A 14,364-nucleotide genomic window follows, 5' to 3' on the forward strand; every position below is an offset into this window, starting at 1 on the left:
TACACTACAATTGCTATTTCAATTGCTGGTCCATCTCCCCAGATGAAGGCATGGTAATTTTCCAGTGCTGTTTATGCTAGGAAGTGTGTTCTGCTTGTCTGGGGGCCCCGGTCTGTGAGCAAGTAACTTGGCTGCCCTTATAGCGGGAGTAATCTGATTCTCAGTGGAAGAACAGACTTTCAGGAAATGTTAGTCCAATTACAGAACTGTATTACTACTAGGTAGGCTAAAATACAACACTAAGCTTAAATATTATTGTTAATTGCTAAATATTAATATTAATTGCTAGTTCTTGAACTTAGAAGAAATCAAACAGATATGAAACAGTAAAATAAACTGAACAAGAGTTTCCTTGCGCTTTCCCTCCCAGTAAAACTTAAACATGTTAATCTTAGGAGGGTACATTGGTGGACGGAATTGGGTGGGGAGTGGGGGTGGTGGTGAGCAGGGACAAGGGAAAAAGTACAAGGCTTTAAATTTAATCAAATTTTGGCTCAAGAAAATAAATTCAAGGGTGTCCTAGTGCTTTGATCAAATCCTAAGACACAATGTAGAAACAGTACTTGACATCAGGAAACTCAGGTCTAAGATCAAGTCTTGAATATGGAGAAAAGAAAGATGTAATCAAGGTTATAGATAACATATTATTTCCCTGTAACATAGTTTATTGAACATAGAAATCTTCCCCATAATTCATAGCTAGTCATTAATCTAATTTTTAATTTAATTTTTGTTGTCAGGTAGTGTTAGCTGTAACGCTTGCCTGAATCCATTTTGTTTATTGGCTATAGCTGAAGAAGATTAAATATTGTGCTATGGAAAACCAGAATATAACACACATTGTTAACATCACTAAGCCAACAAAAATATCAACCAGTTATCAATCACTACTCATTTTTAATTCTGTAGCTAGCAATTATGATATAATTTCCCATACATAATATTTAAGATATTAAGTTGTGTCAAAATTCATTTAAAATAACCTAATTCACATCCTCTTTACGAAGAAGTAAAACATTTTATTGCAAATGAAATGTTGGACGGAACTAGAACTAAGTTACATTTTTCTCTTTAAAAAATTCTTTCAGTTTTCACTGTACAAGAAGTCAGAACCTTGAATGCAATTTTTTAACCCAAAGACATTCATGTTTACACTGGAATGTAATAAATATACACAATATTATTACGCATATATCACAAATGGACACAGGTCAGTGCATTAATGAGCTAGTGCATTAGATCCTGAATCAATCAAGAGGAGATTACACAGAAGACTGTTGTAAGCACTGTGACTGGAAAATTTATTTGACAGGACTTTCGCCATGTCAGGTAAGAAGCAATTAATATATCAAAACAGCTAAATTCTGATGCAAGTTCCAGAGCTACACTGCAAAATCAAAATCTATCATATGTTTGTGCACAGTAAATTATCTCTTTATAGGTTCAAGTCAATATAAAACTCCTGTGTCCATAGAAAATCTAATGTTCTAATAAGTAAATGACAGAAAATTCTGGTTTTTAAATAGAGGTTTAAGAGTGAAAATTCAATGCCAATGGACAGCATAGCCCTCAAATGAAAAATTTTCATCAATAGGAAAATAAAAGTCTTAAAAATAAAAAAAAAAACCTTTGAAACTTCTATAATCCATTTTTATGGAGGGAAATCTATTTAGTGAGGGAAATTCTATTGCATGCAATCCTCAATCTATAAGTGATAGAACAATTTACCCTTCTAAAATAAGACAGGTATTTTTGCAGGGTTGGCCTTTGAACTTCACAAATTATTTTCCTTTCTATTCAACTAGCTATTTCATGTTAATACTTTCCATGAACTTCTGTTTTGTGGCTTGGAAGAGGACTCCTACCCTACCACAAAGGACTCATTTTCATAGGAACTTAAACATCAATGTGACTTTAAACATCGGTCATTTCAAGCATGGTTTTGCCAAGGCACATCTGTCTCATGTTTTTCTCATAATTTTATTTTAAGAAACGTAATGAACTGCAATCTAATTAGACAAAATTGAATGCAAATTCAAGACAGAGAAATGTACACAACTCTAGAGACTCTGTAGTCCCTAGAATAGTATTTTGCCAACTTTTAAACTGCTTTTTAGTTAGGTTGTGGTAAGCAGGAAAAAGGTCTTCATGTATGTTTGTTATGTTTTGTAAGAGCATTCGCATTTTAAATGTTCATTTATTGCAAGTGATAGATCCAAGAATGATCAAATTCCTTCTAAGTTACATTTACAGTGGACACCAAAGAATATTGCATAATTCGTGCACCTAAAAAGCTCATGCGAATTGTTAAGTAAAATGCTGCTAAGATTCACACCAAGTTATTCATGAATCATATGACAGAGAAGAAATACCTTGTAAAATGTTGGATTAAAAATATGGAATATATGAGTAAATTTTAAAATGTCATAATCTTCACATACAAATAACTAAAAGATAAAAAGGACAAAATGCATAAAATAAACAATGATTTATGAATTATACACTTATCCTTCCTTGACAGTAAAAAACTGCAGTGCTACAGTCAGATGCTTTTTCTGGTCTACCAGTTTCCAGGGCACACTATTGAACAATAATTAAACCATCCTGATGAGTTTTCACTGAAAGTAAGAAGACTCAGCAAAGAAAACATCTTGCACTCACACCCCATTCCAGAAAGAACTTTTCCACTTTCTTAAGTAATATAATTAGGAAAGTAACATCTTTGTTTTATGTCATCACTATGTTTTTACAAGCCACTTACCAGTGTGGTAAAGATATAGTGATAGTATTCTGTCATCATCCCCATAGCTAAAGCCTTGAAAAAATAAACAAAAGATTAATGTTTCTGAGGCCACATAATACATTTTTACCACACTTACTTTGCAAATGAAATGCTGCAAAAGAACACTACTAAGATCAGACTATAGGGTTGGAATTATACTAAAATTAGGTCAAGCAAGTCATTTCTTAGCAGTTAGAGAAGATTACTGACTATTAAAGGAATTTATGAACCAGATCTTCTGATAGAAAGAATATTATTAGGCTGTTTAGTGCAGTAAATGTAAAAGAGGCTTGTATTTTTACATACTAATGGATACATTAAGTTACAACACAAAATTTGAGTCGACAATATTTTCATTCATTATTGAACCCTTCCCTTAAAATGAATTACCTAATAGGATTTTTTTTTCTATTTTGATGAACAATACCATGCATTTAAAAGAAGGACCCAAGCTATATTATACATGTGCACATTTTTCCAACCATGGAAGAAAATTATCTTGAGTCAAATTTTGAACAGCAAGATAGATACCACTTAAATAAAATTTAAGAACAAATATTCATAGAATTACTTTATAAATTCAGGTATCTATCCAGTACCTTCTTCACTCTTGTTAACTATGTAATACCAAGGAGTTTTTGGTAAACTGTGCATTTTAAAAATTCGTGCTTTCCTCTCAACTGCATAAAAACTAATATTTGTAGATAAAATCTATGTCTCATCATATTTATTCATGAAGGGCATTTTCTCCTGAAAAGCATGTATCTTCATGCTCTGCACAAAAGCTGCCTTAGTATTTCTTCCTTTCCAGGAATTATCAAAGGAATTCTTTGCTAAGTTGCTACCAGATGGACCTCTTTAAAGACACTGAAGGCCACAATTACACTATTGGGACAATACCAGAATTTGTATTAAAAAGAATTGTCAGCGTTCTGAAGACTATGGGAGACTTTTTACTTGTGACATTGCCCAAAAACTGATTAAATGAATAGACTATATGATCCTTTCCAGGGGAAAAAATCTAAAACTAATCCAAATGCCAGTTGCAGATCAGATTTTATGTTTTAAACAAGATTTTGAAAGAAAACACATTGCTTTTCCAAAGAATGCCTATACTTGTGTATTTAGAATTCCACAATAGTACTTAGAACTATAGTGTTCCAGTAGCAGTTAAATTCTCTTAAACACAGGAAAACCACATTCCTATGAGAAATATTATAACTTTGTTAGGAACCTTACAACTACCAACATTCTTAGCTTTTAGAAATTTTTTTTAATAAAACCAAAGTATCTTCCTCTATATATGTAATACATTTGCAGTCACCTATATCATAACTGCTTCTAATCAAGTCTTTCATACTCCAAAGGATCCCTACACAACATCCTACGCATGTTCTTTATTCTGCTATGCAATGATGCTGCCTCTTTTCCAGGTCTTCCTTCTTTCACTTTCTCACTTCTCTAAAGATCTCACTTCTTTTTCCTCTTCAAACATTGTAATTTCTCTGTTCTCATTATTACAGTGCTTCCCTAACCTTTTAAATTATGTATGGGTTCCCTGGTTGCCTGGTGATGTAGATAACAGTGAGATTTGCCTTAATTTAAGTATGCTTGTCTGATTAATGGGATTTTTTTTTTACTTTTCATTACGTATTTTTGGCCAGCAAAGAGTAGTTGCCATTTCACTGGGCTCTCAAGGTACTTTGTTTTTTCTATTTTCAACTTGTGTTGTCTTCCACCACCTTCACTGTTAATCTTTCCAATCATCCTCTCAAGCTGAAACTCCTTGTCATGTCTCCCCAGATTCATCCCTCCCTTACCAGGAAAAAAAGTGGATCAGGTAATAATTCAGAAATAGATATATAAAGATTTTTTTTCAATAATCACTTATAAACACTATATTTGGAATATTAACACTAAATAATAAATATATTCTCAAAATCCCTTGTGTCAATTTTGACAGCAAGTGCTCACATTCAGCTTCAGAACCACAAATTTTACGCATATTTAAAGAATTGCAGTATAGGACCTGAATGAAAAAGTAAAAATCTACAGAATCTGTATAAAGATCTAAACACTCATGAAAGAATTTTTTCTGTATCTTCCCTCTGTAATCTTTAGGATGAGCAGCATACTTTGATAGAACAGTTTACAGTTTGATTTAAAGAGCCTGAGTCCTCACTCTTAGGACCTGGGACATGATTAAAGATACAATGCTTTTAATTTTGTTCCCATTTCCCTCTATTCATACATTTTTCACAATATTGTATAGTGTGAAATAAAAGTTCCTTTTCACCTAAAAAGTGCTAGGTACTGTATAAGTAATGTATCTTGATGGAGTAATTGTTAGTATTGCATCTTAATATTGCCATCACAATCTGCATTGTTTACATTTAAAATATTTAAAATAATGAAATGTACATTTAATGATTTGGGCTAAAGAACTAGAATAACTAGGCTTACATTTAGAAAAAAACACCAGCAGAGGTTTAAAATTACTAGGAATTAATAAAAGTTTTTCAATAAATGAACAATAAAGAAAAGAAATTATATTTTACGTGTAGGTTAACTAGCAATTTTAATTGTACCCGCAATAATACCCATAAGTACCTCTAATGAGATGTATATTTCCAACTCTTAAATATATTTTGCTTTCAATTTAGACCCTACAGTTTTCCAGCAAGCATAATAAAAACATGAATTAAAGCCACTAAAAGCTATGCATTAGAAGTGTAGAACACTGTTTCAGTTTAGGTATTCTCCTTATCCTCTTTATTGGAAGTCATAGCTTAATTAAAAACTATGGGGAAGATGGTCTCTGAGCCAGTTAAGTATCTGGAATTCAGCTGTATCTCACCTACTCATCTTACTTGCACACAATATTTTCAAAGCATCTACCCAAATGTACTTGGGTGTTTTGTAGTTCCAAAATTAGTGCAAAGAGAATATGGCTCTGATAGGGATATCAATTCTGTCCTCTCAATGGAAGACATTAATAGTGTCTATTGGTAACACTCTATTCAGATATCACTACCTGATTAGGAATACACCTCTTGGAGGCCTCAAATAAAAATATATATATAAATAAATATATACATACATGCATACAGATTTGATACATAAAATAACACTAAGCAAGCATTTAGAACCATGCTTAAAGCATCAATTTTCCAAAGTACCAGTTCTTCATAGTTGAAAGAATAATATTCCTTCATGTTCCTCCTGAACATAAATTGATTAATCTGTTTCTTTATAAAAACATAATTAAAGCACCTATGATTTGTGTCACCAATAAAATTACCTCTGAAAGCCTTGACTGATTTTCAGTTAGGCCTCAATAAAACTGACATACAATTTCCCTGCTTGTTAAATACCATTAGGTCTGGATAATACTTTTATGTATTAGGGATGAAAAAGATTAAGCCATCTAAAGCAAAATGAGGATTACCTGTTTCAAGATGCCTGCTGCCATTTCATGGCTGCAGTCAAAGATTACATGGAATTCTTTGCCTCTTTTCATCTCCTTTAGCAATGGCTTTGCATCTTTTGTGTCAGCTGGTAACTGACGGATTTTTAGTCTTAGGTTGTACCGTGATGGAGCCTTGATGAGCTCTTGTAATCGAATGAGACCTTAAAGAAAACAGGAGTCAGGAGAAAAGAAAATTATCAAAACAAGAACCTGAACTGCTAGCAGGAGAACATACTGTAAGCATTCAAAGTTTCCTGATTTTTTTTCCCTTCTCTGTTGGTTGGAACTGATACACAAAAATGTTATGAAAAAGAAAAATTAAGTATCTGTACTCCCAACACTTTATCACAAGTCTCTTTTCCCTTAATATTAATGGACAGTGAGCAGCCTCAGTTAGGATTACCTTAAGACAGACAAATCTTCCTCCAGCGTTATCATGCAGTATGACATTCCTCTTCGTAGAACATATTACTCTAATTCAATTAAAGCCATATCCCAGACTAATAGTTTTTAATCAGACTAGCCAGTCTCTGAACTAATAAATTAAGTTTACATACAAAGTTGTGAATAATTTCAGCACTGTAGAACATTCTTATGTGAATCTGTTCTCATATTTCTATACTGAACCACTTTTCAAGAACAGCAAGAGACAAAAGCAGCTCTACACTACTCTGCAAGTTTTGGAATCAAAACAACTCCAGAACAAAATTTACTATGTTTGTGGAAGTGACTTTGAAATTAATTTGATTGTATAAAACATTACAGTGATTCCTGATCAAGTTTTCTGTACAAGTGCTGAGTATTTTTAATACAGCAAGTGTTAAAGGGAAGACTGATTGTTCTTTCTCTACTGCAAACTGTTCTTTCAAAGCATTGTTTACTCAAAAGGGCAGAGTCCCTAATATGCATGTTTTATTCATATTTTCAGGTGTTACACCAATCATCTTTGTTACACTTTTGGAGGTGGGATGGACCGTTAAGCTGTCAAGGAACTTTGAGATGGGATGGAAAGGGGAAAAGTGATGCTGCTTTTCTCTCTGTAGCAAGCTTAAGTTACAAAATTTTAGTAAATGAATGTAAGAAACTACAAATTGACAGGTCCCTTGATCTATCCCCATTGCTTGCACCAATAAAATACAGTTTTGGTCTTTTACTGTTGGTCCAAGATTTGTTACAGAATGACAAGAAGTGTTTTCTTGCCGAAGGAGTTTTTGAAGTAAATGTCCTCCAATACCCTAATGAATTTAACATTTAGTTTAATTAGTCTGAGAATCACAGAATATTCTAAGTTGGAAGGAACCCACAAGGACCATCAAGTCCAGCTCTTAACTGAATGGCCCATACAGGGATTGAACCCACAGCCTTGGTGTTATTAGCTCTGTACTCTAACCAACTGAGATAACCTCAAGAAACAGTAGTGGCTGGAATCCAAGAATTCCAAAACTTCCAGGCTTTGTTCTGTTCCAGAGCATTACCCAAGAACATCAGTCCCTAAAGGTCCTAACTGGGCTGTTCAAGAATTTAAAAAAAAAAAGTTGTAATCTTCATAAATCTTATCATTATTGGACTACCTCAGAGAATCCCACCAAAATGTGAAATAGAAGATTTACAGATGCAGGAACTAATACTGGAGCAATTACGGGCTGACAAGGAGAATACTATTACAGTGTCTGCCTTCTGTATTACTTATGTATCTGATAGAGAAGTGATGAGCAATAAACAAAGTACCACATTGGAAGGCAGTACAAAAGATAGAAAGCTACCAAAGCAACCTGAGTGTGAGGATATGGGGAAGAAAACCTATGAATGCACATCTGTTCAGTGCACTGACTGGACCTCAGTGCTGGGACAGTACAGATGAGCAGGTAAGTACATGAAGAAGTATTTATGTCTTCAATAACTGTCAATAACAAATAGTAACCAATGAGATTTCTCAAAATATATTTTAAGATAAATTAAATCTGAGAAATAAGCAAATTCCAGGGGTTTCGAAGCTATGTTTCTTCTCCTGTCCTCATCAATGTGAAATAAAAAGCAAACTTAAACTTTTAATGTGTAGTCTTGTTCATAGTTCCTACGTGTAGCAGAATATTTAATTTTATTAATAGTTACAGTGAGCACATACTTCCATTTTTAAAATTTTAACATATATATTTCACCATGTTTCCAGCCACCAGCATTTGTAAAGTTCAGATGGATTATGGCAGAGAACAAAGCATGTTCCAATCTACTAAATTACTCACTTCAGTAGTCCGCTTGGCCACCCACTATCAGGAATAAACTTTTTACTTGCATATGTTCAACCCCTTCCAGCTTGCTGGGCTCTCAACAGGATGATTTTGGAAAACAAAACCCCCTCACTTGCAAGGGACTGAAGACATGCCACTCTGTGGAGAGTGCATGGTGTGGGGTGCTATTGTGAAGGTGTGTCGCAGGTGGCAAGTACCACTGCCACAGTTACCCTACAGCTCCTCGCTGAAGAGATTGACCTCACAGAACAAAAGAAAATCAGACAATGCTGAGCATACCTTACTCTGGTACTTTTTATTTCTTTGGTAAAGTGTTGAGAAGCAGGATTTCCTCATTCAGGCATTAGTGGGAATGGAGAGCAAGTAAAGGCTTTCCAGTTCTGGATCACACTTCAAAAGCTGGATCTTTTAAATACTAATTAAAGGCTAGAAGTTTCCTTCTACACTGTATCTACCCTTCGGAATGTAGCATTTGTGTTTTAAAAAGTGTGCAAAACAATAGATTTGTTTCACTGGAAAGTAAAGCCCACCAAAATAATTTCCTGAAGAAAAATGGCATAATTCATCTAAAAACAAACAAACAAACAAAAACACTACCATATGCAAACAAAAACTTTTCTAGATTAAATATTGAGCAGGGGGTCATTATTTGTAACCAAATTAAAAATTAAGCACTGGAAAGATACAACCTAAAAGAGCAAGGTCCTATATATAAACTACATCACTTGGGTTCATCTACAGACAATAAAAGCTTACCAGCTTCTGGTTGTCACTGATCTTCTCTTCCCTTGAACACCCTAACATACTGGCTTCTGCAAGAGTAGTTTCTGCAGTAGCAATGGGCAAAAGAAGTTCCAGGGGAACAAAATATTGCACAGTTGAGAAGTAACCACGCAATCCACATATGATATAAATTCTGCCACTATCCTTTAATAACAATCTGTTTGAAATTCAATATTTCACTGCTATCAGACATCATATGTTAAAGGCTTTTTACAGTAAAACTAAAGCCTTGGAGTAACAAAAAACGACATCTACCTTATTTAGTCTCCTTAACAGATAGTCCTGAATACATCAGGTGAAGTCGGACAAATTAAGTGTTTGCTTTCATTTTTAAATGTTACCAAAATTTGTTCTATTTTTTCACTTCCTCCATTTGGATGATTGAGATTCCTAAGACTCAAAGAAGATTGCTGGTTCCTGCTGTGTGTAGTTTGTCTGTGGGACTCAATTTCTACCCTTCTATCCTCTGTACATATAGGTGAGGGCCAGAGTAGTTTTAGGTAAAACAAACATGTTTCTACATTAACTAAGATTTTTGAGCTACTGTTAATACCAAAGTTTCATTGCTGTTGTCTGACATTAGAGGAAATGTCATAACAAGTTGATTATGCAGGATAAAAGTAACAAGCTGTCACGTACTGAGAAATAAAAGTTTCTGAATCAGAAAGGGACAGTTTCAAAAGGACACGTATATAGCTTATCAGAAGAAGAGGTATCAGAGCCTGCAATGAAGGGAGGAATATAATTCAAGAACTGTAAGGACTATGAAGCTAAGGATAAGATAAGTCCTTTCTTCACCATGATTTTGAGGAGATCTAGAATTTTTTTAATTGAATACTTGTCTAGAATAATTTTTAAATAATTGATTTAAAATATAATATGAATTTCAGGCCTCAGATGAAAAGGTGACCTGTTATTTTATTAGGATTTACAAGACCCCAGTGTAATGCAAAAAAAAAACCCAACAAAAAACTCCCAAAGCAAACAGAATACAACCATTTGCATGTATAAGCTCCTAAAAAAAATCTATTTTACAACAGTATAGAAATAATAGCTGCATTTTGGGAATGTACTTCCTGCATTTTCTTTCACCAGGGACACCTTTTTCCTGTCCCTTTAAACTCTCAATTCCTTCTTTTAGCAGCCACTGTGATAGAGCCCTACCTCTGAATGGCTGGGAAGAGTGCGGTGTGAGTAACTCTTTTCAGAAGCTGCCATCAATTCATCTTTAAGGAGAATCCTGAAGGAGCAGTTTGTGAGCTCTCCAGCTGGCATCTTCCTCCAAAGAGATCAATCACATTACCTCCTCGACATGTTCAACTTCAACCAGTCCAGGAAGCAAGAGACTCAAGTTTGTTTTAAAACCTGTCTCCAGCTCAGCAGTCTTGCAGGCCATTGCTACGCCACCTGGCCTGCTCATCAAACTATTTATCATTTCCATTAATGCTGCCTTTGTGCTGCACAGGAAGAATGCAAGCAAATGCACTTTGCAATAGGCTGAACACATGAACCTTTTTCTGTACGAAAACACTAATGCTCTTTAAAAGGCTACTCCTTATCTTCACCACATCAAAAATTTCAAAAACTAATAATATACTGCTTTGCAGAGCCACCAGTGAATAGCCTCTCTATTTTTAGCAAGTTGTTTCTTCTCACACCTCTCTGTACTCTTCTTCTTCCCTGACAGCCCCCTGCCCAGTTTTTTTGGTTATGTCTCAGAAAAATCTCATTGTGTATTGGGCTTTGAAAGGGGTATGGGTAGAAGGGAGGAGAACACTGGTTTATTGGCATTGATAGAATGTTTCGCATCAACTGGAACAATTCATTGCTGCAAAATAACTCACTGAGATTACCCGTGAACTCTAAAGCTTAGTTTTATCATTCTCACCTAAAAGAAAAACCCCTCTAGTGAAAGGATTACAAAGAAATTGCACTAGCTAGCAGGGGTTCTCAAACAGTGGGCTGTTCTGTGTTCTCTGTGCTGTTATATCTAATACAGCAACACCATTAAGAAAAGCACAGAGAAAATAGAGACAAAGGATAAAGACAGCTTGATGGACCTTTCATATTTATTAATATTAAGCTTTTTTACTGCATTAAAATCATTTCACTCAATTCCAGCAGTGTAAACCATCCTTAAAATGATCATCAGTTATATTTAATCCCATTAAGATACAGTAGCAATGGTATTTTTAATGGAAAAAGTTCTAAGATATGTAGTCCAGAAAAAAGAATTGTCTCCTCACTGCAAACATAATTAATGCAGCTCCTTGTTAGTAGTTTTAGAGTCCGACATTTTAGCAGGATTTTTCAATCTTGTAGGTGAAAGATTGGAAAGCAATCAGAATAGTACGTGTATGCATGTATATATTTTACAAATATTAATGCATCAGAGTCTGATGCCATCTGCAACTTGCAATATTTAAAATGTACTATGATTAGTGGCAATGACATGAAGAAGAGTTCAAAGATATCTAGTGTTATATTGACTTATTTTTCTGTTAAACTTGACTTCTACAAGGGAAACAATAGTACTGTATCAGTAAAAAGAAGGAAATGTGTCTAGTAAATGACTTCAAAAGAATTTTTGCCAAAGAAAATTCTATTTAACAAGCCCTTTGTCAAAAATATAGCTATTCTGCTTCAATTGTCTTTAGCTGAAAATTTAAAAATTAGATTCATGAGGGCAAGCCAATACACAAGAGTCACCCATGATAATAGTAGTATTTGCTCAAATGACTTCTGGAGGTGTATTTGTGCAACATAATTTCCTTTTGGGGGAAAAAATGCAGATGCATAAATGGTGCACAATGTCAAACTACCTATATCTACGCACTTATCTCCTTATCAAACCATGCAGTAGTGACTACTCCCCGAACTCTTCCTCTGAGATACAGAAGAACTACTGTTTATAAATCAGAACAGCCTTAGGCTATGTTGACATGTTCTGTCACATCCTAAAGAATTCATTCCAAGTTCCACATTGCCCATATGTGGTCTTTTGGCTATACAAACACATTTAAAGAGTTTACACTGCAGTAGTTTGTGCTTTAGAAAAATATAATTTGATCATCAAGTTGGGATTTTTGAGGAGAGGGACAGGAAAGGGTGGGGGGGTTAGTTAATATAGTTCTTTTGAGCATATCACTAACCAAAAGTTTTAGTCACCCTGAAAAGACAGTTCTGGACCACTGAGTATGAGAGGAAAAATAAAATTTACATTATTTCCTACTGAAAATATTTTCAAAAACTGTCTCTTGGATGGTAGCCATGCCAGTAATCAGAGAAAACTTTTCATTCCAGGTAGTTTTCTTCTTACATTTGTTTTCCCAGATTGTGCAATAGAATAGAATCATAGAAACATTCAGTTTGGAAAAGACCTCCAAGATCATAGAGCCCAACCTTTGACCAAACACTACCATGCCAACTAAGCCATAGCACTAACTGCCAAGTCCAGTCCCTTCCTTGAACACTTTCAGGAATGGTGACTCCACCATCTCCCTGGGCAGCCTGTTCCAATTCTTAATATCTGAGAAAAATACTTCCTTCTAAAACAAACAAAAAAATAGACAGAACTATATTTTTAATTAGACATGTGTGTGCAGGTATGCATATGCATTTGAAATACAAACCTCATTATTGTGGAAGATTTAAAAGTGCCTAGACTAGGCCAGAAAAAACAAACAAACAATAAAAAAACCTCAAACCCTGATGCCCCTTCTTTTGGACTTAAAAAAATATAATTTTTAAATAATTACTTAGTACAGAAAAGCACAAGTGTTTAAAACTATATTCATGACTAATATTGAAGTTGCAATTACTTAAATGACATATATAGAAGAGACTACCTTTAGGGTTAAAAAAAAAAAATCACTGAACAAGAAAACTATGGATCCAGGTTTAACTCCATAGACAGTCAAGATTTTTTTTTGATACTGTGCATATCACTTAATTTTTCTGTTTCTTGGGTCTTAGCATCAGAAATTTAAATGCATTGTACTGCTGTTTCAGCATAACCAGCTGTAACTGAAGAGCAAGGCAATAATCAGCTTTATTGTTTTCCTTAAATATGCTAAGCAAGCACATCAGAGCATGGGTGCGAACATCTTTCTTTTATAGTTGTAAATAGCCAATCCCAATTCACCTTATTTACAGTAACAATTCTTTTCTAATAAAGGCTTTGCAGTACTGCAGTGGAAAAAAGCCCTCTACTTCATCCAACACAGTTCCACAAGAGAGAATCAATGTGCTACTAAAGTTCAGAGAAGGCCTTCAGTTCATGGAACAGTTTTGATCTTGAAGATCACCATACCAAGACGAAGAAAATTTTTTTCATGCCATCTAAGTACTTATCAGATAAAGCATACGGCAGTTAGAAAAAAATAAAAATAAAAACTCAGTCCTGTCCATCCTTTCCTCACCTCTGCATCTAACATGTGAAAATGTAAGAAAAAAATAACATAATTGAAGGAAATGCTGAAAGTTAAGACAACATTATGTCTTATTAAAATATTAGATTTGCCATGGTTTTCTAGTCTCCAGCTACATTTGACATTTATATATGTCAAATGCCCTATTATGATATGCCTGATTTGAAATGTTGTTATTCTGTTTTCTAAACATGTTTTTTTGAACATTTTCATAAAATTTTATCATTAATTCAGTATTATGATGGTGACAGCAATAAGAATTAACAGTCCTGGGCATTTCAAAATAATTATAATAATTGTATGAAATACGATCTCTCAAGTGCCTGATCTATGAGCAGCGCAGTTTAATGAGGGTGAAGAGGGGGAAAAAAGGGCTGTATTACAGTCAAAGGATAAAAGATTTTGTCAAAGATGTCAGAATCAATGGTAAAAGATGCAGTAGAACAAGTTAGCAATTCCTAGACATACCACAGAAGAATTACTAGTGTATCAAACTATACAAAGCTAAATAAAAAAAACACTGTCTACTATAAATCAAAATTGACTTAGCTTGAAAAGACACATAAATTAACATACTCAGATGAAATTTCCACTAGCTTAGCACATTTATTCTTGGAAACAAAAGCAGTTATATTTTTGCTTTAAAAAAAA

General features: G+C 34.2%; 1 protein-coding gene across 8 annotated transcripts in view; it reads right to left on the reverse strand.

The window, feature by feature from the left end:
• The window catches only part of GRIK2 (glutamate ionotropic receptor kainate type subunit 2), a 366,191-nt gene that overhangs the window by 219,044 nt on the left and 132,783 nt on the right, over positions 1–14,364 (reverse strand). For all 8 annotated transcript variants that reach the window (XR_005604049.1, XM_039568102.1, XM_039568100.1 and 5 more), the window contains 2 exons: positions 6,231–6,412; positions 2,762–2,815 (listed from right to left, as the gene is read on the reverse strand). Coding sequence is in view for 7 of the 8 variants with exons in the window: in XM_039568102.1 (XP_039424036.1) it covers positions 2,762–2,815; positions 6,231–6,412 (236 nt within the window). In the remaining variant the exon portion in view is untranslated. The remainder of the gene's footprint in view (positions 1–2,761; positions 2,816–6,230; positions 6,413–14,364) is intronic.

The sequence above is a fragment of the Corvus cornix genome, chromosome 3 (assembly GCF_000738735.6).
Source record: "Corvus cornix cornix isolate S_Up_H32 chromosome 3, ASM73873v5, whole genome shotgun sequence".
In the NCBI taxonomy this organism is placed as follows: Eukaryota; Metazoa; Chordata; class Aves; order Passeriformes; family Corvidae; genus Corvus; species Corvus cornix.